This window comes from Candoia aspera, chromosome 3, assembly GCF_035149785.1.
Source record: "Candoia aspera isolate rCanAsp1 chromosome 3, rCanAsp1.hap2, whole genome shotgun sequence".
Classification (NCBI taxonomy): domain Eukaryota; kingdom Metazoa; phylum Chordata; class Lepidosauria; order Squamata; family Boidae; genus Candoia; species Candoia aspera.
Genome location: NC_086155.1, coordinates 35896400 through 35921978, shown reverse-complemented (window position 1 = coordinate 35921978; position 25579 = coordinate 35896400). Strand labels below are relative to the sequence as shown.

General features: G+C 40.5%; 1 protein-coding gene across 1 annotated transcript; it reads right to left on the bottom strand.

The window, feature by feature from the left end:
- LAD1 (ladinin 1) lies at positions 1-23827 on the bottom strand. Its single transcript, XM_063297361.1, has 10 exons — positions 23563-23827; positions 12343-12489; positions 9361-9943; positions 7736-7888; positions 6728-6771; positions 5117-5189; positions 4661-4795; positions 3386-3475; positions 2324-2401; positions 1-1103 (listed from the first exon to the last, which is right to left on the bottom strand). The coding sequence occupies exons 1-9, from the start codon at positions 23598-23600 to the stop codon at positions 2363-2365; spliced, it is 1302 nt and encodes a 433-aa protein (XP_063153431.1). The 5' UTR covers positions 23601-23827; the 3' UTR covers positions 1-1103; positions 2324-2362.
- Positions 23828-25579: the final 1752 nt, after the last annotated feature.

The window sequence follows — 25579 nt, the reverse complement described above, 5'->3', positions numbered from 1 at the left end:
ATGAAATACAGTGAAAGTCAAATTCAGTCCCCCACTTCTGAATTTATGTAGCGCATGTGTGTGTGTAATTTGACTTCTAAGTCGTTTAATTATGATGTGCTAGTAGGCAGGACAGGTGCCAATCCACAGCCCTGATTCAGCTAAAATTAGCCATGACATTAGTTGCAATCCACTGTACATTTACCTGGGGATAAGACCTCTTGAATGCAGTAGACCTAAATAGATGTATATTATTGGCAAGTCCTGATGAAAACAACATAATTTTTCTATTAGTTTTAGTGAGTCTCAGTAATGGCTAGGGCTGAGCTGAAATAGAAGTATGCATTATAAAAAATATTCTTTAAATATAGAATGCATTTTTACTATACAAAAGACACTCCTTGGCAATTTTTCAGGGAGGGAGGGACATTACTTTTTTCATGGAGGCTTCTGCAGAACAAGTTCATCCCTATATTCAGGGACTCTGCACCCTTCTCTTTCCCACAACACATACTGTAGATGGCCTATCACTCTACTTCCAGTATTCAGGTAGGTCTCTGCTTTATACCTCTTCATGGCTCTGATCAGTTTAGAGTTAAGCACAGTTTTTCCCATTAAAACTGCCCTTTTATTCTAAGAACATCATAAGATAGCAATAAGATCAGTGAAAATAGGCAAAGCTACATTAATGCAACAATTGTTATTGCTTGGTGCAAACTTAAAGTATTCATCATGGTGGAAACATAGCTGAAACATAATCCAGTAAAGAAGCCATATTTATTTCATATTTGCTGATAGAACTTAAGATTTAACTTAATTTTGGATGATGACGGGCAATACAGCAGGATAAAGAGATAAAAAATGAATTATAGAAATATAGTCTTTTTCTGTCATAAGTCAACTTTCCCATCCATCAAATCAAAAGCATGTGTTTTAAGTCACCAAGAGCCCCCATCCAATAAAAGGCACTGTAGGCATGTTGACTGATAGATATTCTTTGCCAGACAGCTGGTCCTATAGAAGAGTAGAGCATTAAACTGAAGAATATAATAGAATTCCAAGTGGTCCATGCCTTTTATTTCAATGGAGGTAAGTTTTCCTGAGAGTAGCTTGTCTAGTTACATCTGGAAGATAAAAGGAAACATTAGGTGAGTAGAGAATTTGCCACAAGGGAATAAGAAGGGTGTTCATTGAATCTGAATATACAAAACAAACAAACCTAGACCTTTCAGCTGAAGGTCACTCAGTTGGCTACATAATGAATAGTGATTAGAATTTAGGTTTCCCATTTCCAGATTGAAGTTGTAAACTTAACACCCTATTGGATTTTCAGATACATGTCCATAAAGGAAATATTAGTGAACATGAGAACACTATTCTCTTTTTAGTAATTGGAAGTTCACATTAATTATAACAAGTGTGAACTAACCTGGTTGCAGGATCTATCTAGCTTAGTAATTCCCAGCTACAGTAATGCATCTCAGAAAATATCATTCTCAACTGCCTGAGATGAGAGAGTTGTGACATTGATGCAGAGATATAAGGATTGAATGGCAACTCTTTCAACCTCCAAATCTCTGCACCATGAAACATTGTGATGGGATGACCAAAGGACATTTTGAATTCAGGACAGACTTGTCTCTAACTGAATATTCCTTCTCCTTTGCTCACCATACTAAAAAGGTGGGATTTTCATAGTGTTACACTGAGAACACTGAGAAAGCAGATCAGGATAAGAGCTTTGTTACAAGGCAGAACCAGAATAATAGGAGGTTCATACCCATTGGCGCAATCACAAAGAGATGAAAAATCCGTTCTGAATCATTCTATTTATTTGTTTCATGATTTTATGTAACACCCAATTCAATATGGTTTACAAAATAAGGCAATATTTATAATGCAACGTATAGCAGCTAATAATCTACCCAAAAGGGAGCCCACACACCTTTAGGCTTCAAATATCACTTCACTTAAAGTTATATCAGGTATGGCCCCAGATATAATGTTGAAGAAGTCCAATTCCATCAGTCAGTTCATCCCACTGCATTTCAGTTTTAGCTTTTGGGGACTGAATCTTAAGTGTTAGCCTTCCAGCTGAGAAGCAAGTTCTAATGAATCCACATATGACTATTCACAGAATATCCAGTTAACATCTTGTCTCACTGCCCCTCATCCATTATTAGCAGTGTGATGATAGTGTAGTGATAATAAGCTAAAATGTTCACCAAGCAAATTCAATATTGTTTGCACACGTGTTGAGGTTTATTCAGGCCAAATCACTTCTATACTCATTAGATGCTCAGCAAGACACTTTATGTCTTGACTGAACTCTTTTCACCCTTACCTTGGATTTCCTTCACAAACCATCAGATCAGTTTCCCCACTAACTCTCTTGTATGGTGTTCCCAGTTCTCTGAATGTCCTGCAGAAAAATAAAACATGCGGTCTTAAAAAAATTCCCTGTGCAGATTCTCTGGTGCTAAAACAGGTAGTCCTCAACTTACAACCACTCATTCAGCAACCATTCAAAATTGTGACGGTGCTGAACGAATGGTCCTCGGAGTTCTAGCTGTCCCAGCACCTCTGCGTCACATGATGGTGATTTGTGCACTTGGCAACCAGCAAACACTTATGACTTCTTGTAGCACCCCATGATCAGGTGATCACCATTGGCAGCCTTCCCTACCGGCTTCCCCAGAAAGTCAATGGGGAAGCCAGCAGGGAAAGTCACAAGTCCCTGGGGTAAGTTTCCTCCACCCGTGCACCCTCCCCCAGCCCCTCTGCACCACACCATGCTGGACACTCATGCACCCTTGTATATCCTCCCTCAACACGCCTCATTCACACACCCTCTCACACACCCCCTGACCCTCACCACACCTCTCTTGCACCCTCTCTCTTGTACCCTCACACACCCCTGCACACCCTCGCACACACTTGTGCGCCCTCCCTGATCCTCTTGCACCCTCTTGCACCCTCCCTGAGCCTTGCTGCACCTCCCTTGCACCCTCGCGCACCCCCCCATGCCCTCCCCCACCCAGCAGCAGCCACTTACCTGCCTGCCGGCCTGCTTGAAAGCTGCCTGGGACTTGCAATTTCCAACTGGCTTTCCCACTGACTTGGTTGTGGGAAGCTGGCAGGAAGTTGCCTCGCCTAACAAACATGGGATTTAATTAACAGCAGCAGCTGGGATTGCAGAGTTTGCTGCCGCTAAGCAATGTGGTTGCACTTTATGACCACGTTGCTTAGCGACAGAAATTCCGGTTCCAATTGCTGTCGTAAGTCGAGGATTACTTGTATTTGATCATCAAGTCCACATTCCACTTCTCTGATTTCCTGTTTAAGTAAATTGGGGGGATTCGGTCCTTTAGCTAGTATACTGGACTAACTAAAGCATTTCTCGTACCTTGGCTCCTTCATTCTTGCTGGGTTCCTGAGTTCGACTTATCCAGAGATTAATACGGGACGAAACTCCCCCTGGGTTCCTCAAACTTTCCTAGCCATAAGGGAACAGAAAGAATACTGAATCACAGAGTGAGAATAGATCACTTATATTCCTTTTCTAATATTGAGAGACTTAAGGTTCAGTGTGACAAATGATTAGCAAACATGACATGTAGATTAAAAAATAGCCCTGCAAACTGATATCAGTACAGACAAGCAGATGTTTCTCTTGTTCTTTCAGAACAGCAATATGATCTTACAATATTATTTTAGAAGTTTCTGAATACATTCAACTTCTTACTTTCCCAGCAGAAAAATTGCTCTTTCTGTGTTCACTCCAGAGCATGTAAACCACAGAGATAAATGGCACATACACACACATTATACAGTATTCTAGTAAAAAATAAAATAATAACTCCCCCTTTATTTGAATTTCACTCCTGGTGATTATGCTGGTGTCTCCTTGTTATTTGCATGGCAACAATATGGAGCAATGTTTCCTACTGCTTTTCCAGTCTACAGCCCTGGGCTCTCCAGGTAGTCTCCCGTCATAGAACTAACCAGGCCTGACCCTGCTTAACTTTTTAGAGATCAACCAATATCAACTAGCTACTGCCCTCTGCTCCGCTCTGCTCCGATGGTGCACCTAGAGCCCTGGTCATTTACAGAAAAATCAAAGGAGTGGTCATAGGGCCAGAAGCAGGAAGGGCCTCCACCCCAAGTGCATATATGAAGCCTCTGAAACAAGAGAAAAGATGACAGATAAGGATATGGGCTTGTATAAATACTGCACATTTACTAATGTTTATGGAGAGATGCACATTTAAAAATACTGAGTCTATTTTAAATAGAAATTCAGTACAGCAGAGCGGGAGAAGATGGTGAGGAGAAATTTAGCTCTGGCCTTGAGAAGGAGGTAGGAAAATAGAAACTGTGAGGAAAGTACTGGGAACAGCCCCACTTTGACCTTGTTGCCCTTAGAAAGGGGCAGTGAGTGAAGGTTTTGGATGGGCTTTCAAGATTTTGTTCATATATCCTACGAGTAGGATTGGTAGAATCCTTGCAGTGTCTATTTCTTGATCTTGTTGCTGGGCAACTTAAAAAATTGCCTCTCCCTTTCTTGTGGTTCTTAATCTTTACACTGAGCAGCTAATCTTGGCTAATTCACCTGACCATACCTCTCCTGAACATCTGCATCCCTTCCACCAATGTGTTTCTGTGGAGGATCGGTCTGTACCTTACGGACAAGAGTGGGGGGCTCGCTCTGGACAGGAACAGTGGCTTCAAAGATGCTACGCTTGCTGGCCACACCCTCTGAAGCTGGTTGGAAGTTTCTCCGAACAGATGGAGGCACTTTCATGGACCCTGCCCTCTAGGGATAAGATAAGAGTCAGGCAATATCAGAAGTTCAGACTGCATAATCAGGAGGGAACAAATTTTATTTACGTTCATCCACAGTATGAATCTGCTCTTTTTATTATAAATAGGATACCTTCTTTCTCTCCTAATAGCAATATTATGAATACATATTCCTCTTTCTTTGACCTTTAATCCACATGTACACCAAGAAGGCATGGCTAGGAACTCTCCAAGGGAAAGGCCCATTATTCACTTCATTATGGAGATGTATAAATATCTAGGTAACCACGATACAACAGAATTCACATGCATTTCTGTCTATTACCATATTTACCTGGACAGCTGACGTATATTTCTCTAGCTTCTCCTCAAGTGTAGCTGTGTTTGCTGGAAGCCTCATACTGGCACTAGTGAAGGAGATGCAAATAAATCAAAATTTTCTAAGGTTCAGAAAGTATCACTGAGAATACTCACTGAGAAAAACATTGATCATTCTGATTAAAATTGCAAAGCAATCTAATCAGTGGTATCTGCAGGGTGTGGTCAACAAAGTCAAGATGGTGGCCACAACAGGTGTGATCAAAGTTCCTCCTGTTTTTTAAATGCATATGCGACATACATAAAAAAACAGGCAGAGCCTTGATTGCACTGTCATGATCACCATCTTGATTTTGTTGACCACACCCTGCAGATACCCCTTAATCTATCGCAATGGTGAAAAGAAATTGGAAACGTCAAACTGTTGATTTGTCAGTATTTCAAGTATTTAATGTATCCATACTTCCATTTTCAAACAACTAACTCCTCTAAGCCTGGAGTTCATTATCTGAGCTCAGGGAACATGCACCCAACAAGGCCTGGCTGTGACCCTCTAGACCAGCGTTTCTCAATCTTGGCAACCTTAAGACGTGTGGACTCCAACTCCCAGAATTCCCCAGCCACATGTCTTAAAGTTGCCAAGGTTGAGAAACATTGCTCAAGAGCCTGGCAAAAGGGATTCTGACTAATTGCTGCTAAAATGTGAAATTCCAGATGTGATGGACTACAACGTCCCACATGCTCAAAACTCATAGTGGCTTGGAATTATGGGACATTTAGTTCATCACACCTAGACAATATCAGGTTGGAGCAGTGTGGAATCCCCAGCAACTCAATATTTTGAAGTTCCATGGAGAAACAGCAACCACATCATGTTCCGTATCATATAATCATATACTTTCTTATCAATTGTTTAATATTTAGCTTGTTTATTCTCACAAGAATCTTGTGACATAAGATAAAAATTTAGTTACTTCCACAGTGCTGGAAGCTTCTGTGTAATTTATAACATTTGCATTCCGATTTTCAAAAACTAGCAATTCAGATCAAAGATTTGTTTGCTTTATGCTTTGTGTTCTGTAACAATATAAACATACAAAGACAATGTTTAGTAGGGATGTGTGAATATGACAAGATCCATTTTAATTTTAATTTTGATTCAAATTGTCAATCCGATCCAATTTCAACTGTCAATCTGATTTGAAGTACTGAGCTTATAAATGCCCATATGCACATGGACAAAAGTCCATCAAATTGCTGAAGTGATTTGAAGATTTGATTTGTTTGAATTCCCTTGAACAGAAGTTTTAAATAAAAACTTCATAGAGCCTACAGGAATATTTACAGCCCAATTTACAGCAGATTCTGCCTCCAGCGGCCAATGAAATAAATGCAGCTCTTAAAACTTGTAGAACAGGCATAATGTATGCTATACAATATTTCAGGTATTATATAAATCCAGAAGGCTCTTCCCGTAAACAAAATCAGGTAAAGAAAGCATTTTCTGTTGAAGCACACAGTCATAGATCACTGTTGCCATGTCCTTGTATCACAAGATGGAGCTAGAATACATGCTCTACAAAGGAGTTGCAGTGATGTGCTAAAAGATGTGCTAATATCTGCTTACCTTCTGCTAAATGTATCTACTTGTCTTTCTTTCTTGGGAACAACCTAGAAGCAGAAGAAACAGAAAGCAAGAATCAGGTTTTTTGCATGTTAAATAATTATGAAGAAAAGGAAATTTTAGCAAGTATTGTTTTCCCACCCAAACCCCAAATGAAGAGACTTGGATTGCAGGGGTGGTGGGGAAAATCTTAGCTGCAAAGAGCAAATGTCTATAGGGAAGTCATATCACAATAGGATCACAAAATTATGTGTGTGGGAGGCTAGATCTGGACTAGAATCCTGTGCCCAGCTGAAATGGACTCTTTAGTAAATATTTTAAAAGATGAAAAACTCTCAAAAGTTAAGAATGGACTGAAAGGTCCTCAGTTTCTCTAATTTGGAAGATATTACCTGGCTCTCACATTTCATATTCTACTCCTGTGAAGATAGCTTCCTATCCTCAGTTCCCTATGAAAGGAGGGTAGAGCTATACCACCGATCCTGTCCCCAACACTATATGACTATTGAGCACCAACCTCCCTGATGTCCAGAACTGAAAGGAGGAGCTGGGAAGTTTCCAATTCCATGGTAGTGTACACACATAGGCTTTCCCTGTAACAGCAGCACATAACCTGACACCCAAAATTTTGGGTGGTGGCCCCAAATATCTCTAAAATTGGTTACCAAAGTACACTTATTTATGTTGGCCTGGGGAATAATCATATTAACTTTAAGTTTACATTAAGTTTAAATGTAAATAAAAATGAAATCAAAATTAATTTTTGCCTTGGTTATACATACTATATTTTGGAAGGCAACTCATAGCATTCCAATCAAAGCTGGGCCCTGAGACTTAAAATTTTGGGTAACCCTCTGTAGATATCTGCACTTGATATATAAAAATTGATTGTAGTGTTAGTCATGCAGTCCCATTGCCTTTGTGCACGTAGAACATTGCTTATATCGTTACCACAGGGCCTTTATCCTTTTTAAATAAGGAACCTTTTCCTAATTTGTAATAAATCCTTACCCGGAATGAGATTGTTCTTGGACTGATCCGGTTGAATGAGCTACTATAGGTAATCCGGGGTTCAGAAATTAGTGCAGGAGCATCAAACCCTTCTCGACCAGAGGGAGACCTTACAGTTTTAGCATTTGGTTTGGGAATAGCTTTTTCTGTGGCCTGGAAGAGAAATATAAATCAAGGAAGAACAGGGAGGAGGACTGAGAAAAGAGTCTGTGACTGCTCCAACACAGACATTTTTAGTAAAAATTGAAGTAAATCCTTTCGAACTCTGTAAGACTTACTACTGAGCACATCTATGTAGGTTCTTCAGCATATTTGACAGATGGTCTGATTACCTCTTCTGGTATTCTGAGAAAAAGTTATATCCACTAAAGTTTCATTACAATTTTATAGTATAGAATATCTAGATCCAGTATGGTATAGAGCAGTGTTTCTCAACCTTGGCAACTTTAAGATGTATGAACTTGAACTCCCAGAATTCCCCAGCCAGCCAAAATTCTGGGAGTTGAAGTCCACACATCTTAAAGTTGCCACAGTCGAGAAATACTGGTACAGAAGATAAGGTGTTGGATTGACACTAATAAGACCCAGGATGAAGTCCCCACAGGATAAAATAGTTTTCTGTGTGACTTTGGGCCAGTTATGGTTCCTCAGACCAATTGATCTCATAGGGCTGCTGCTGTGGGAATAAAATGAGAGAAGACTTCAGGTGAGCTAGCTTGAACTTCTGGAGGAAAGGTAGGATATAAGTAAAATAACGAATAAATAAAAACAATTGTAATTATGGCAGCAAGAAAAAAGCAAAACAACTTCAATATTGCAACATGAAATGGCTGGGAAATGGCTTTCCAAAGAGGGGTTTTGGTCCTTTCTTTAGGGTATTTTAGCATCAAGTACACACTTTTGTAAAATACTTCCATACTGTTTGAAGGTCTATGTATTCTGAAACATAATATATTCTTCAAATTTGTTAGCTATTTGCTTTTACAACCCTCCTGAAATATTAATGTCCAAAATTGTTATTTTATTATATGCATTGTTAAATTGCATATTATAATTTTGTGCTGCGAGCAGCAGAGAATAATACTGCTATCTGGCTCTTTACAAATATAGTGCAGATACTGATTAATTATATTAAATAAGCATCCACTAATAACGGACTGGGTCATTTGTCTTTCAGTATCTCTTAAACCTATAGTAGACCACTTTTCCTGACCCTGAGCATCCTTGCACAGTCTTGAACTATGGCAAGATCACGGCAAAATCTTCATTAACCTTATTATCTCCAAAGTCATGTGAGATTTTGATAATATCGCACAACATTTCATCAACCCCAGGTGAGAAACTTTTAATGATAAATTTTACAAGATGTTGAGTTTGGATTTTTCTAACGTTGGGGTAGCAGGGAAACTTCCTGGGAGTTTAAGGTGCTCTGTGTTGCTAAATCCTGCCTTAGGCCATCTCTGCTCAGCCATTTCCTGATCCTCTAACCCTACTGCTGAATGAAGCCGCCAACTTTGATGTAATAACTCCACGTATTCCATTTATTCTATGTCTAATTTGCATCTCTGCCCAATTAGCTTTTCATCAAACTTTCTCTGTCCTTGTAAAATACCAAGACCAAGTACCTGGGGTGCCTCGGAAGCAGGTGGGGCTGCAGCAGGATCAGTCAACTTTCTTGTTCTTGGCTGAATTTTCACCTCAAGCCGGCTGATGCTTCTACGTTCCCAAGAAGCTCGTTGAGGCTGCTGGGAAGCCACCTCATTCTGGGCCACTGCCAGTCTCTGAGATTCACATACATTTGGAGCCTTCTGCCCCTCAGTAAAGACCTCATCTATGTTTGTTTTGAGGTCCTCCTTATGGTTCAAGGCTTCATGTTTCTCCAGTGTGACCTCCTCTTTTTTCTGACTCTGGATTTGATGGTTTCCTTCTATGAGGTCCTTTTGCTGAATTAGGGTTTCACTTTTTCCTGCTGTCACCTCTTCTTTGGATGGTTCTGGAGGAGATGGATGTTTCTCTTTAGCAGGTTCCTTTTCAAATTTCTTGATGTTCACTGGTGTTTTCTTCTCTTCTTTTATGTTATTTAAAAACTCTGCTCTCCTCCTTACTCTTCTGCCTTCCAGTTTATCTACTGTATCTGCTTGAGCCTTCACATTTTTCAGTGCTGAATTTTCCAAGTCAAGCAGCTTTGCCTCTAAGGAATTATCAAACCTACCAAGAGAAGGAAACCTATGAACAGCGCTAGAGGGCACTAGAGGCTAAAATTTAGAAGAATTGATGATTCAAATGGATTTACACAGGAATGAAATTTACAAACCAGGTTACGAGGAGTTTCATAGGTCCTTCAGGGCTGTAATAAAGGCAGGATTGTATTCATATGACCTGGTTGTTTTGGAAATTTTGGGCAGCTACTTTTATATAACAATCAAAGGAAATGATAATTCAGCTTTTGCTTTCAAAAGTTGGGCAGAGAAATGTTAGGCAAAGAAAACTGTTGTCCATGTCTTCTGTGTTTGCTTGCACGTGTACATCATGCAAAAGGAAACATAAAAGGAAGACCATGACCAGAATGAAAAAGGAATTCTGCAACTGATGCTACTAAGAGTGATCAGGGAATTTCTCTCCTACTGGAGTCATGGTGGAACACATGCTAATTGGAACAAAGCCTAGTTAGTACTTGTACTGCTCCATAAAAACAGTAACAACTGGGATGAGGCAGATGAGGTTTACATTTCATTTTTTAAAAGTACATGGGGCCAAGACATCTCTTACCATTTTCTTCAACTTTTAAAAACCAATGTACTAGCACTCTAGAAGCTTCTTCTCTGCACCTCCTGAAACATACATTATGACCATGTAGTATTCATCATTCTAGAAAGTGCTCATGAAAGAAAGACATTTTGCTGCAAAGAGCCCAATGCTGCTGTAGCATGCTGAGCTTTTTAAGGATTGTGAAAAGCTGAGAGAGATCTCTAACCACTTGAGCATTGTTTAAAAAGCAGCTACAATCTCTGTTTACTCCTCTCTGATCTGGCAAATATTACTGTGAGGTTTCTGAGTTTTCCTCATTTTCTATGAATTTGGCAGGAGGGCCATAACTAACTCATGCTCAGCTTTCCAGTTTGATTTCTGGCAAAATAAATGAATACATAAATAAATAGGGTGAAATGATTGGAACACTTTGTATTGAAAATCCTTGATAGTCACCAACAACCAGTGGCAACTATTCTGAGCTAGATGTACCAACAGTCCAACCTATATAAGATAATGACCTATATTTCAAGTCTGGAATATGACTCGAAATTTTCAGATGTTCAGTACTCAGTATAATAATCTTATTTCGTGTGAAGTCAAAGAACAGAAAAAGACCAAATAATCCTGCACCGTATTAAAATGCACATTTTCTCACTCACTCACACTCACATACACACACACACAAAGAGAGAGAGAGAGATACATAGAGGGTAGAAGAGAAGAGAATGGAATGATTTTGGAACAATAACCTTTGTTCCAAATTTTCTAATACACGGTACTTCATTAAGTATAGGTCAGAGTCTATATGTAATTAGCTTAGAAAGCCTACTCTAACTGGCAGCACAGCTCTAGGATCTCAGGTAGAAGTATTTTTTCATTATCTATTACCACCTGCCAGAAATATAGAAACAAGCCTGGGGGTGGCAAGAAAATGCTCGGTTAGCAATCCTTTTACAAGTTATCCATAAATATAGATTGGGATCTTGAGTTGCTCCTCCATTCGTGAAAGACAAGGAGATTTTGTCAATTCCGATTCTGTCTTCACCTCTCTACACATGTCACACCTCATTCCCCCAAAGGATCTCACAACTTGGATAAGGCCAGTAGGGTTGAAAAAGGGAGAAGATACCAAAACATGAATTCTATTCTGTTTATGGGGGAGAAAAGGTCGGGATCCAAAGTATAATCTGGTTCCATCTAGTCCACACCTATCTCCCTAAATGTCAATCCCTACACATCTTAAGATAATATTAATTCAAACAAACAGAAAATCATTCTCTTTTCAAAATCATTAGAATTGGCTTCAATTTCCAGTACTTGCACAAGAACAGGTCAAACAATTATCTGAGGGACCACTTCTCCCTGATTATATCAGCCCAGCCCAGATCTGGCAGAGAGGGCATGCTGCAGATACCATCTGCCAGAGACCACATTTGGTGGGTACCAGGTGGTGGGCCTTCTCTGCCGTGGCACCTGCCTTATGGAATATTCTCCCCCCCCCACCCCCGATATTTGGTTAGCTCCATCCCTTTTGACATTTCGGAAGTCCCTCAAGACCTGGTTATGCTACCAGGCCTGGGGGTCCCAGGAAACTGGAGATCTGTTGAGATGGTTCCACTATTGAGATAGATGTACTCATTATCTCTCTGCCTGTATATATTTCTGTTTTAATTAAATTTTAATGTTGATTTTTATATTTTTAATGCTTGTTTTTATATATGTACTGTTTTTATCTGATTATTGTACACCGACCAGAGTCACTTCCCATGAGATGGGCAGCTATATAAATTTGACAAGTGAATAAATAAATAAATAAATAGGTCCCCTCCCCAACAGCCCAGTATGCCTACAGATACCTGTTTGACATTTGACTGGTCACATTCTGTACTGTGCTGGAGGACTCCTCCTCCTTTGCCTCAGAGGTGGGATTCAGTTGCCTATGTCTCCGCCTGCGCTCTCTCTCCTGCTCCTCCTCATCCTCAACAGACCATTGCTGAGCCAGGCTGGAGGGGGAAAAAAACATGGGAAAAGGCAAGAAGAGTGTTATTAATCAGTTTAGGAATAAAAGAGGCCATCAGAACAAAATTATTTTATCACACTTAGTTAACCATTGGAACTATACAACATTGACACCACCTCTTTCAGATCCCATATATATCTGAAGTAGGATGAGTTGATAGTCCTTCAGGACTTTTTCCCCATTATAGGGCTTATTTTTAGAAGCCTTGATATTAAAAAGTGTAGAGTCTGCTTTTATTCTCCATCTGTAAAATATTGGACAGGAAGATACCATGGCCAATAATCATATATTACATCCTTTGAACTTTCCCCAAGTAGGTATCAGAACAGCCCCATATGAAAAGTATCTGGTTTTTATCTACCATATGCATTTGAAATTGTGCCCTTAAATGGAGAATGTCATTTTTTAGATCTATACCAAGACTATCTTTGTATAATGAAGTTGTACATCAGTCTAAAGAACCATAGCTACAAAGAAGGAAATCAGGATATATGAATGACTTAGAATAACTGAGTCCCACTTTATACTGTTGTGATACCAGCTTTCTGGACATTCTGAGTGCAGCAGAATGGGTGCAGGAGCTGACTGAAAATGAAGGATCCTATATTCAGCAAGGCTGAAGATACTGTGTGGTTTTCATCCTCTGAGTTCAAGGATGAGTCCCCACCAAACCTCCATTTTTCCAGTCTCACTGATGTCTTAGACTGAGAAATTAGGTGAGTAATTTTTAATACTTCAGCCAGATTCTTCAGAGAGGGTGGAGTTGACCACATTACGGATTGTGGCTTTCAGCATAAGACATCAGTTGGATATAGCTGATTGCTCCTATTGTTCTTACAAGGAAAACCTTCAGTAAGAGAAGCTTACTTGGAATAATCCATAATTCTGGTTTCATCTGCCCTTTCCCTATGAGGACAATTTTCTTGATTTAGCCTGCTGCAGCTGATACATATGCCTTGACTAGATTTTATCTATCTGAACCAATGTCATCTGCCTAGACTTGACTTTCTCCACCACATCAGGCCTAATCAGATGCCACTGGCTACAGAGGAAGACATACACCTACTTACGTTTCACCAACCTACCCCAAATTCCCATCTTTTGCTGGATATCTGACTCGTGATTGGTATACCAAATACCTCAAACATGTCTCAGAGCATACTCCCATCTGATGGTTTTCTTGCAGTGCCTCCAAGTATAGATAGGACTTTATAAGCATTTCCTGCTCTCCTTGTTTATGTGTTTGCATACTATCAGTGGTCTGACACGCTAGTCCCAGTAAAACTATGATAATGATACGGCAAAGATTTCTCACAGCAATTCTATATGGCAGAAGTTTATTCTTCAGACACCAACCAAAAGGGAGGGGAGGGGAGGGGAGGCACTGAGTATGAGCATCATTTGGCTTCATTAGCACATCTGAGACCCTGAGGAATTGTATGAAAGCAGTCCAAGATTTTGATGTGTTTTGGTAGCTCTTCTGTGCCTGATGAAGCTCCAGCTTTAACCTGTGGCATCGGAGCTGCCCAGTTTCTTGGCATTCATGAAAGTTGCCATTCAGGGACTGCTATCACAAGGCTGCTAGTTAATAATTACCACAGCAGATATTCCTCTGCATTTTTACTTTCCATAAAAAGTTAAGCCATTATGTTTTCACTCAAAGAAACGATTATATAAATGAAGAACTGAAGGGGAAAGACACAGGAGAAAGGTTTGGAAGGGAGGGGGAAAAAGGCATGTTGAAACCTCTGGCACCGAACTGTAAATCATATTAGCACTTCTCACAGCTGGTGGCAATCCAAGACATGGCACCAACCTGCTTGCAATGTACTTGAGATTCTCTGCCATTTATGACTCACAGATTTTCCCCTTTCATTATTTTTGAATCAACAAAAGTCAGCCCCACCCTCTTCTACAACAATCCTATTTTTCAAGAAGTACTGTATAGCATTACTTGTGATGTCATGATCTGATCAAGCTTATTACTGTTGCTTCAAATACCCTTATCCTTTGTTTGTTCCCCTTTTTTCCACTGTCCACATTCTTCTGTAAGTAAGTCTTCTAGATAATGCTTGGATACATTGAGCTGAAAGACAGTGTTACTGGCTTGGCTAAATTATCCATCGCTGCATCTGGGGCGTCTGATCTCCAAAATGCACAGAGCCCAGTTGTGTTTTTTTGATACTGTTTTCTGACATATACTATACTTTCACACCCAGACACCTCTTCTCTATCATCCCCTGGATTAAGAGAAACCTTGCTGCAGGCTGATCTGTATTTAATAGCTTTGTAACAGTGCTGGACATAACAAATCCCTTATGCTACTGACATCAATGTGGAGTCTGAATGAGTAATCAAAGTTCAACAGATAACATTCCTGTTACATCATTCCTGTATGCTTAAAATCAAGCAACATGTTGGTTAATAGGCATCTGTTTGCACTGTCAACAATCAGGCCATTTCTTCTCCTGTCATTCAAGCAAGTTGTCATGCTCTTCTTCATAATTGTTATTTGGTAGCTGGGGAGACTTGACCACTTTGCAAAGTTTTAAGAGTAGTCAGAGGTACTGAGTGTCAGCTCAATAAACAATAAATATAATTTATTTACATTTATTTCAATAAACATCATTCATTCCAAATTCCAAGCAACTTGACTTCACCCAGTAAGGGATAGATCTCAGGGCTAGAACATATGGTTTCTACAAAGATTTTGATGCCAGGCATCTCTAAGTAGGGAAGGGGCAAGCTCTTATTTGGAATGCACTGGCTGCTGCCAATTAATGTTAACAATGCAAAACTAAGTAGACAATAGGCCTTTCCCCAGTGCTGAGTTGAAATGCTATCCTCCCATCCTTGAGATGTTAGAAACCTATACTGGAATAAAATTTACCATCCCCATTCCCAATCCTTACTGTGCCTCTGTTTCAAGTCACTGTAGTCAAGAGATTCCCTCCAAGATAATGGGTGACAAAGGCTAACAGACTTTACACAATGTATGACTATCCTTGGATGGTCCTGGAAGAAGGGGGAAAATTCTACTTTTGCTCTGGTACAGCTAAAGATGAATTAAGATTGTGTCACTCGTGGATTATGGATGAGATGAAGGCAACATCGTGGGGACATGACATAAAATGAAGTTGCCAGGGCATGTACTCATTTGTGTTGTGATTAGGTATATGTAAGGAAAGGCCCAATGATTTGTTGCCATTTGTTTTCATACATTTCATAGTATTGCATTGTTTACTGCATATTCCATAATATGCATTTCAGTTGCTGATGATCAAATGGGTCCAATCCTGGAGAGAGCCAGATTTGAGTCCCCGCTTTGCCATGAAATTCACAGGGTAACTGAGTTAGATGGTATCACCCAGCCTAACTTATCTTACAAGGCTGCTGTGATGATAAAATTTGCAGGAAAGTCTATATATGCCTCTCTGAAAGATAGAACATCAATGCAACAAATAAATAAAATAATAGCTAGTACTAAATTAGATAACCCCAAAGTGTGCTCCTCTGGTTTGAGGATTTGTTCATGTAACAGTGCATGAGGGTCTGGTTTGTACTGTGATCTCTGCCAGCAGAGAGTGAAAATCCTAATACTTTCCACTGATCCCTTTATTTAAAAGCATCCATCCTCCCACTGTGTGCTTGCAATTAAGTAAATCAAAGCAAAAACAAGCAAGACAACACATAAAGCGCATATTGTTCTTTTTGCCCTAAGATAAAGTACAACCTAAATATATGTTTATTTTAAAAACTGTTGACCTTTCATTTGGTTTCCTTTCCTTTTTTTCTGGATACAAGAGAGTGAGAGAATCACAAGCAGAGTGTACCTCCACCAATCCATAAAAACCATCCACACATAACTAAGTTCGTGCATAGGTCCACACACCTGCTGCTTGTAAAATGTTATTATGACTGTACATGTTTTAGGTGCTTCCCAAGTTCCATTTCAAACTCACCTGCTGTTGTGATACCAGTGAAAGGAGTTTGGTTTGGGAGGAGCTTTGGATCGAAGTCCATCACATTCACAGAATGATCTTGGAAAAATCATCTTGTAGCAAATGGCAGTTTCTTTCTTAGGGTGAATGAAGCTTCAAGTTCCTCTGTTATTAGTCTGGGTATCTCCTATTCCCTCCCCCCCCCTTTTTTTTTTCCTTTAAGAATACTAAAAATGTCAGATCTTTTTATTTCATCATATTTATCTCTGAGAGTGGCAGGGGCCACCTTTATGAAAATTAATAGCTATCCCTCCCTCCCTCCTGCAAGCTAACGTGATTAAATCATTCAGGCTAATTAATGTGGAGGAGTGCTTTTCTTACTCCCATCCCACACAGCTCCTTAACTAAAGTAGTCTTCCCAAACTGAAATGTATCTTCCCCAATCCCCAAGCAGCCACAGAAACAGCAGTCACTTAATCATAGAAATGCACCTGGATTGGGATGGGGCGGGGGGGGGGCAGGGAAGAGGCAGGATATATGTCCATGCCAACCAGGGTTTAGTAAGTCATGCAAAGACCCTCTTCAGCAACATGAGAAACATTCTTTGCCCACAGAAGATCCCAGTTCAACGTTCAGTATCACCCAGAAGGGCTGAAATAATCCTGCCTAAACCCCTGGAGAGCTGCTGCTGATCCGCTGCATTTGACCTGGGTCTTGTGTGTACAAGCACCTGTTTCATTCTCTGCCTGCCCACCTGATTGCTAAGCTCTCAGCCCAGAAGATTCATGCTTCCAACTTGATATTCTGCCAGCTGTCTAAGTTGTCAAGTACCAAACATTACAACAACACATTATACCAAAATGTAGTCTGATTTAGGAGGGAGGACTGCATTAGTTCAGGGACTGCAAAAGTAAGTGGGGGAAGTAGATAGGACCCTACCTCATACACCCACCTATGTCATTTTTTCCTGCTTCTTTCTCTTTCTCATTCTCACATACGCATGCATACACCGTATACTGTATGTGGACTAGTCTGCAGCTTGACCTTCTATAGTTCTATCATAGAAAAACTTGAACATTGGCTAGTTGACAAAATTCTACCGAAATTTATCATTACCTTCTATCAAGGGCTAAAATAACATTCAATTCTGTTTCATAAAATATCCAACTAATTAATAGGAAAGACAAAATACTCTAATGGAGATTTCTTTTTTTCCTGTATACATAATCCCCTGGTGATTAGGAAATGTTCATTAAATATTTCTAAAGAGTTGCAAAACTATTCCATAAATATATTTACAACTCATTAATTCTCCAAAGGATCACATTTAAGTACCATAATAGGAATCAAGGGACACAGACTAGTGAAAGCTGTGACTGAAGCCAGAGGTAGATGCCACCACCATCAAAACTGAGCAGGGTGGGGCCACCTCCTTTTCTGTTTCTTTTTCCACCACCCCTTCTTTCTCTCTATAATGACATCCTTTTCTTCCTCCATCCTTTTTTCTCCCTTCTTCTCTTCCTTTTCCTTTCCACCTAGATCTGAACTGGGCTTTTGGAATTATGCTGATGGTTTGCACAAATCCCTGTTATATGTACCATGGGTTCAGTGATGTTCATGGTAATAATTCTTCATTTCACTGAATTTGTACAGGAAAAGTTGCAGGCAGATAATAGTCTTGGTCCTTTGTATGCATTGCTTTTGTTCACTTACAAATAAATTTTCTTGCTTATTTAAAAAAAAGGAAGAATTAGAATAATTCATGGTAATTAATTAAGCAAAATTTCAGTTTCAAATGCTGTAGAAATCAATAATACCAGAAGTGATGAGTTACATAAATAATAATCCTGTGTGGTCCAAAGATCAAAGACCTATTAAAACAAGGACTCATTGGTAGCCTTGAGCAACTACCATTTGGAGTCTTAACTGCCAGGCTGAAGACAAGTTGCTATGAGGGAAGACAAGACAAATGAATACTGTAGCAAACAATAATATTTTCCAGCTTCCATTTTTGAAAGCCTGACCTGCTAGAGTTGATTAATCCTATGGCTGGGAAGGATGGGGATATAGAACAGTGGACACACGTGGTAGTAATAACAAGGGCTTAGAAAACTAAAGTATTTTGCTGCAAAATGAGGCCATGAAAAGAAAAAAATGTTCACTAGGTCCTCTATTGAGAGAATGGGGTATGAAATTTTCAAAGCCAACAGCATCTTGGATCAAGAGATTGGTCTGCTTAACTCACTGTGGTCTATGCTGTTTAACCTCTCAACTCTACCTATAGATGCCGGGGATTAAACCTGTGACTTTGTGCAGGAATAACAAATGCTCTACCACTGACTTATGGCTGGTCCTTCCATTCCTTCCAAAACACTGCTTGATGCCAGGGTGGGGTCAGAGGCCATCTGGCATTTTAGAAGCGGTCTCCTGTTAGCCTTTTAGTTCTGCTGCCCCCCTTCTTATACCTCGCTGTTCCACCTTGCCTTCTCCTTTACAGCATTTCCACAGATTGCAGCCAGAGGAGCAGTCCAAGAGAATAACCACTGAATCTGCAAAATGTAGATTCCCCTCAAGGAGGGAAGACCACCAATGGCATTGATGTCAGCTGCCTTAAATGTGCATTTATTTCTGCAGCACATCTAGCTCCAAGCCTTCACCAGTGCCTGGCAAAATACAGGGAAGATACATTCAAATTGTGATTGCTTTTAAGATCAACCAACAACCAGAGTGGGAGATCTAATAAGATATTTTATTTATTTGTTTGCTCATCTTATTTAATTTATAGGCTGTCTGACTCCCAAATTACTCCAGACAGATTTTAAATAAAAACCAACTCATTAAAAGAAAAATACAACAGTATAAATGATGGCCACTTCTACATTACCAAAGAGAGGGAATGTATCTCCAGAAAAGATGGCAGAAGACGCAGGTTTGCATGTGCTAGTAGGTAAGTACAGATGGATTCTTAAATATTGACAGAATACATAGTGGGGAAGCCTGTGACCCAATCACCTGCAGCTATGTAGCCCAGATGCTAACTAATGATGGACAGTTTTAGGATCCATGCTGCGTTCTGTTCTCTTCTCTTCTGCTCATTCACTAAGTCTTCATTAAGTTCTATGGTATTATTTCTAAAACTCTGATAAGTTACTGAATTTTGCAGCATCACGAACCTTGATGACTGAAAACTCTTCTTGCATTGAACAGTTTTTCCTCCTGGGCTTTAACTTATTATTTATTTATTACTCACATTTCTATTACTGCCCATCTCCCCCCTAAAAGGGGGACTCTAAACTTGTCTTTATTTTATGCCTCCACTCCCTTCCTAACATGCACAATAAAAATATAAATGATAAACAAATTGTTGCATTAAAATATCCTGAAAAATAGTATTTCTCTGCCAACATTATCACATGGTGAAGATAGGGCTCTAACCTATCTCGCATATCAGTTTATTGCATGCATCAGACTAAACCAGCTGATTTTAACCTGGTACAACTCCCAGAATTCCTATCCAGCAGCAAGAGAGCCCATTTAACAAAGGCTGCCCTACCCTGTATGTAGATAATACCAACCCTACAGTTCCTGGAAAATAGGGGTGGTCTAAGTAATTTCTTAATTGAAATTCCACAGGGCTTTTTATTATGTAATTCGTTTACATTTAATCATCAAGGAATAAGAAGTGATGGAACTCCAGGGAAGGCAATGAATGAGATAATTAATATTCCAATCCTTAATACAACTTTTATATCATAAAACAGAAGTATAAAAAAAATGAATGATCAAAAGAAATGAGTAACAGGAAGCAGGTGACAACACCTAGAAGATTTTGGCTGGTCCTCAAAACTTGCAACTATGCAACCCAGATGCTAACTAATGATGGAATGATGAACTGCTCTGTTCTGTTCTGGAATTGGATTTAGACATAACTTGGATGGGAGACCACCAGGAAATACCAGATAAATAAGCTAGAGAGTAGTTGAAGAAGCTCTCAGAAGAAGGCAGTAGCAAATCACACCCATGTTATTGCTAAGAAATCTACATGGCTATGCCCACAACTTGGAATACTTATTTTGACAGGAAAATGGTTAATGCTCTCATGGTTTCCAAAATAGAATAAAGGAGAAATCACTGGTGCAACCTCCAGTTCAATTGTTCAGCAATCATGTCTAGATATAGTAGATATCAATAAGTAGCCATAGGAAAACAGAAATGCAAACAGGCTAAGCAGGCTAAAATACTCAAAGAAAAATTATTTAAATATTTTTAGGTATAATTTAGCCAAAATTATACATTTCAAGTCCATTCCAAACTAGCAAAGAATTCTGCCATCCAATGAATTTAAGCAAGACTAGAATAATTCTCACAAAGATCCCTGAATGTTGGCAATTATTCCTTACCTTGGCCCAATCAGTATACCTGGTTCCATGCTCCAAACAACTAATAATAATTAGAAATATATACTATATTCACTATCCATAATTGCCTTTGAATGTTCATCAAATTCAGTGGATTTTCACTGCCCAATTGCTTGCTATTTTTTATTTTCTGCAGCACAGAAATAGCTTATATCTACCACCAACAAAGTATTTACCCACTTTGTATCTACCAACTTCTTCTGAACAATTCTGAAAGAATCTCGTTTGCAATATACAAATTTCATGTTCTCTGGGATATCAAGCAAGACAGATCCTGCTATGTTTATATTCTTATATTGAACTCAGGGTCCCACACCAAATATAACATGTCAAGCATTTCCTCCTAAATATTATACCTTACAATGTCTTTGAAGGAAGATTGTCGTCAAGGAAGAAGAAAAATATAGCACACAAACAGAGAAGTTACACAATCCTTGGGGCTATGATATTAGTATATATTTTCCTGACATGCCAATAAGTGCAATACAGTAATACTGAAAGCATTAATTACTATAGCATAATGACAGAAGAATAATGTAAGAACTTCTTCAATAGCTGGTTTAAAAATGTAGATTTTAAATAGATGTTAATCACAGTTGTTGTTTCTTTAGACAGGACATACAGTGGCACTGACAGTGTTGGGAGCAAACCAACCATCAGAAATTAGCATTTGTATCATCATGAGTAATTATTATCCCGAGCTCCAAGTAAAAAGATGTAATAGAGCTATTGGAAGTATTCTGGAAATGTATACACTTCCAGGATGTGGGAATCTATATTCAGGTCACTTGGAGAGCAAGAATCAAAGTGAGCAGTTGACTTGGCCCAATGGGGCCAACTGGTTAGCTCCTGTGGAAAACAAATATTAATATGGAGTCAAATAAATCTGGTAAGCTTCAGGTTCAGGGGATGGGGATTTGCAAACTTCCTCCAAGTTCATTCTTGAAAGAATTGTGAAATCAGGCTAGAATCAGCACCTGGTCGGAATATGATCTCATAGGAGAGTCCGTGCAAAGTGCTTTCCTTGGGAATCAGATGTGTTTGTTCAAGGCGTCTGAATGGCATCCCAAAGGGACACAAAAGCTGAGACACTGTAAAGTATTGCTGCTTGCATAATCTGCAGTATGTTACTGGCAAAGGATTGTCTTCTCATATTAACTTTTAAGGGTGCTTCTCCCATGCTAATCTGCTGAAGGCAGAAGACAGAAAAATGCCTCCTTTTCTGTAGACATGCTTTAAGTGGCCCTGGGCAACCTGTTACCACCGAGGCTGAGTTCTCCAGTTTCAAGTTAAGTATGTTAAGCTCCAAACAGCTGTCAAACGGGGGCCAGGAGCTGTGCTTCAAATGCCTTCCCTACTTTTGTGTTCAGGGTACCTCTTTGGTTGCCCACTGCATCCCTTGGCCACATTGTGATAAATTTAGATTGCTATTCCTAAAAACATGGAGCCATTTGGAATGGTTGCATAACACTAGATAAGATCTGGTCACAATACCATACATACCACTTGCTACCTCTAACATGACATGATGTGAGATATGTGTGAATGAGCCATCACAGATACATTAATTCAATCAAAATTGTAATATTGCAACATCAGAAACTCCAAACCCAGTACTTTTCAACCAACACACTGGTTCTCATGCTCAGGCAGCCAGTAAGGAGAGGCTGACTTCATTATCAAGTGATGAATTGCCTAATAAGCCACGATAGAAGAAAAGTACTGTATCTCCTCACATTATTTCAAAATATAGCAACCACCCAAACAACAACTTTTTCATTCTATAAGGCTTTCATTCTGCATTAGCCTTCCCCAACCTGGTATCCTCTAGACGTGACGAAACTGCTGCTATCAAAATTTGGGCACTTGCAGTTTCCACCAAACCTGGAGGTGCACCAGGCTAGAGAACACTGCTGCATGGAAGCTCAATTGAAGTCAATGAAATCAAGTGCACAGCTTGCACTATTAGCTAATTAAACAATCAGACATTTAATAGTACATATTTGGGGGGGGGGTGATGCCCTAAAACGAGGTTGGGGAAAAGTCCTCTTACATCATCCCAAAGAAGGTGTTCCCTCCATAGTGAGCTCGCACCAGGCACCCACACTTTGCAGGAAATGGTTAGATCTTCGAAAGAAATCAGGCTGCTCCTCTATTAATAGGAACGGCTCCTTAAACTATCAATATGTGTTAAATCAGTTAATGAATTCCGTTTTGCAACCCTGCCTTATTCGTTGCAATCTGTTCCCACAGGGAGTTGCCGCTCCAGGGACCAGAGAACAATCCACAGGTCGGTTCACGCGAACCAGCCGCGAGGATCCCCATCCCCAGGACAGGCTTACGACCAAGAGACAACCGAAGCCTTTGGGAACGTTCAAGGGGTCACGCTTGAGCTCCGAGAAAAGCCAAGGCACCTTCAGGTTTCGTTCTCCTCCTCTGAGAGTAGTAAAGAGGATTCTCTCCCGGCCCTGAACTAGACCTGCGGTGGGAAGGGCTCGGTTGAATACGGGACTACAACTCCCAATAACCGTAGCGCGCTTGGCCAAGTCAGTCCTACGGGCGCTCGTAGTCCCGAAAGCTGGCACCAAGGCACCAAGTTTGGGTGGCTTCTGTGCCCGCCGCGACGCCCTCCGTCTCCCTCCAAAGCCGAGAGCCGAGAGCTGGGGGAAGAGACGGCGGCGGCTGCGTCAAACCCACCTGGACAGCGCGGACCAGTTCTTTCGGCTAAAGGCCATGCTGTTTGTGGTCTCCCTCCTACGGGCTTCGACCGTGGCGGACGCTGGTCTTGCCTACCGGTTGACTGATTTTTTTTTCAGGGAGATCTTTGCTGGGCCCCCGATAGCAGCGAGAAGCCCCTCGAAGCCGCCCCTCGCAAGAGATGCTGGCTGGCAAGTTCGCTCGCCCGCCTTCCTTGCGCCTCGCAGCGCACCTTTACCCTGCGATGCCACCCGTCTACTGCTGGGCTGCCTGCATCACATGGTCTCTTATCTACCTTGACAGGCTGGAGCTGTAATTTGTCTATTAGCAGCACCTTGCAAAAGGCACCCTGCGAGGGTGGGACGTGACCCAGCCTGCGCACAAAGGCAGCCATTCTTTGGTGCCCGGGCTGGCTGGGGACGGGTTTGAATTCAGCTCCGCTTTCGGGCCAAGGCGCCCTGGATTTTCGGGGGCAACTCCCTGCTTAGAACCTGTTTTTCCTGCCTTGGGTTTCTCCACGGCTGTGCAGACAGAAGGGGTGAGCGCTGGAGAGGAAGAAGAAAACAAAAGCCCTCCTTTGGCAAGTTAACGCTGTCCCATTTAATCACAGATACCCAAGTGCAAGGAAGTCAGTTTCAGGGAGGTTGCTTCCCGAAGCCCCCTCTTCTGTTGCTGAAAAACGGATGGTGGCGGTGACGGTGAACCACTGCTGCTACATCACCCGGCATCAAATAATAACTTCTATTTTTGAAATGGCCATTGCGGATCAGACACTGGGCTCCTTCCAGTACATCAGATGGTTGATCCGTACAGCAGTTTGAAACTAGCGTCAAAATGCTGAGAATACCAAGGAGTGATTCTGTCAGTTGATCATTGAGAGAGTACATCCCAGAATTATGGAAATTCCCTGTCAGCCCCCCACCCCACCCCATGTATTTTTATATCTGGTCACCCACTCACAAAATGGTGAGGAGGAATTGCTAAGCATCCACACCAACATTTCTTTCTTGACCTGAAAAGGTGGGTTTTGGTATTATCCTAGGAGATGAATTGTTGAACAAGCTGAGCCTCAAATGAGAAGATGGCCCACTCACATGGGAAGATCACACTGAATGTGATTACAAAAATATTGCAGTTGAAACAGAATTAAATACACTCAATTGCCAAAAGCAGATAGTGCTGCAAGATGACACCAGTGGTACAGAGCTTTGATTTGCATTCCCTCCACGGCATCTGCAGGAAGAAGAGGGGAAGGGGGGGGGGGGCAAATGATGACACAGGGCATTGTGAGTGCTTTAGATCATTATGCTAATGATGTGATTTAGGTATTCATGTTAGGCATCATGACACAAGTACTAAGTTTCATCTTCGTGTGATGATTTCATGATGCACATGTTGTCTGCATATCAACCCAACCATGGCAACAATCTAATTTAAATTCCACAGGACCGTGAATGAATCCTAATCAGTGACTTCACACTTCAATCCCTCAACATATCCTGTAGCAATTCAATTATATTTGGATTTCATGCAACACCTGGAATCACTTCTACTCCATTATTTATGTTTACTTCCTCATAGATTGTATTCTTAGGGTCTTCTGTTTATGCTCAGAGCCATAGTCCTAAAAAATACAATTATCTAATTTTGTATTTAATTATCCGATTTTCATTCCCAGATTTAATCCCCAGAAAAGTCCTGAGTTCCTGCTAAAGGCTTATTCCCTCCACATATGCACAAAGAAAAGTGACCATGTGTGGGCAACCTGTGATTTGAAAATGGGAAGCCGTTGTCCACCAAACACAAAGAAACTCACCAATTTTTCTCCACTCAGCTAACCAATATGATTTGGAGGAAGATCACCTGAGGCAAGGCAATCCAGACTTAGTACTTAGAATACAAGTGTCCAGCACAATGTCCTGCACATCTACGTATAAATGTGTGTTACTTTGTGCATGCATAAAATGGTTCTGTGTGTTTGCTTCTGAAAAAATTTATAGATATCAAAACATTTTTA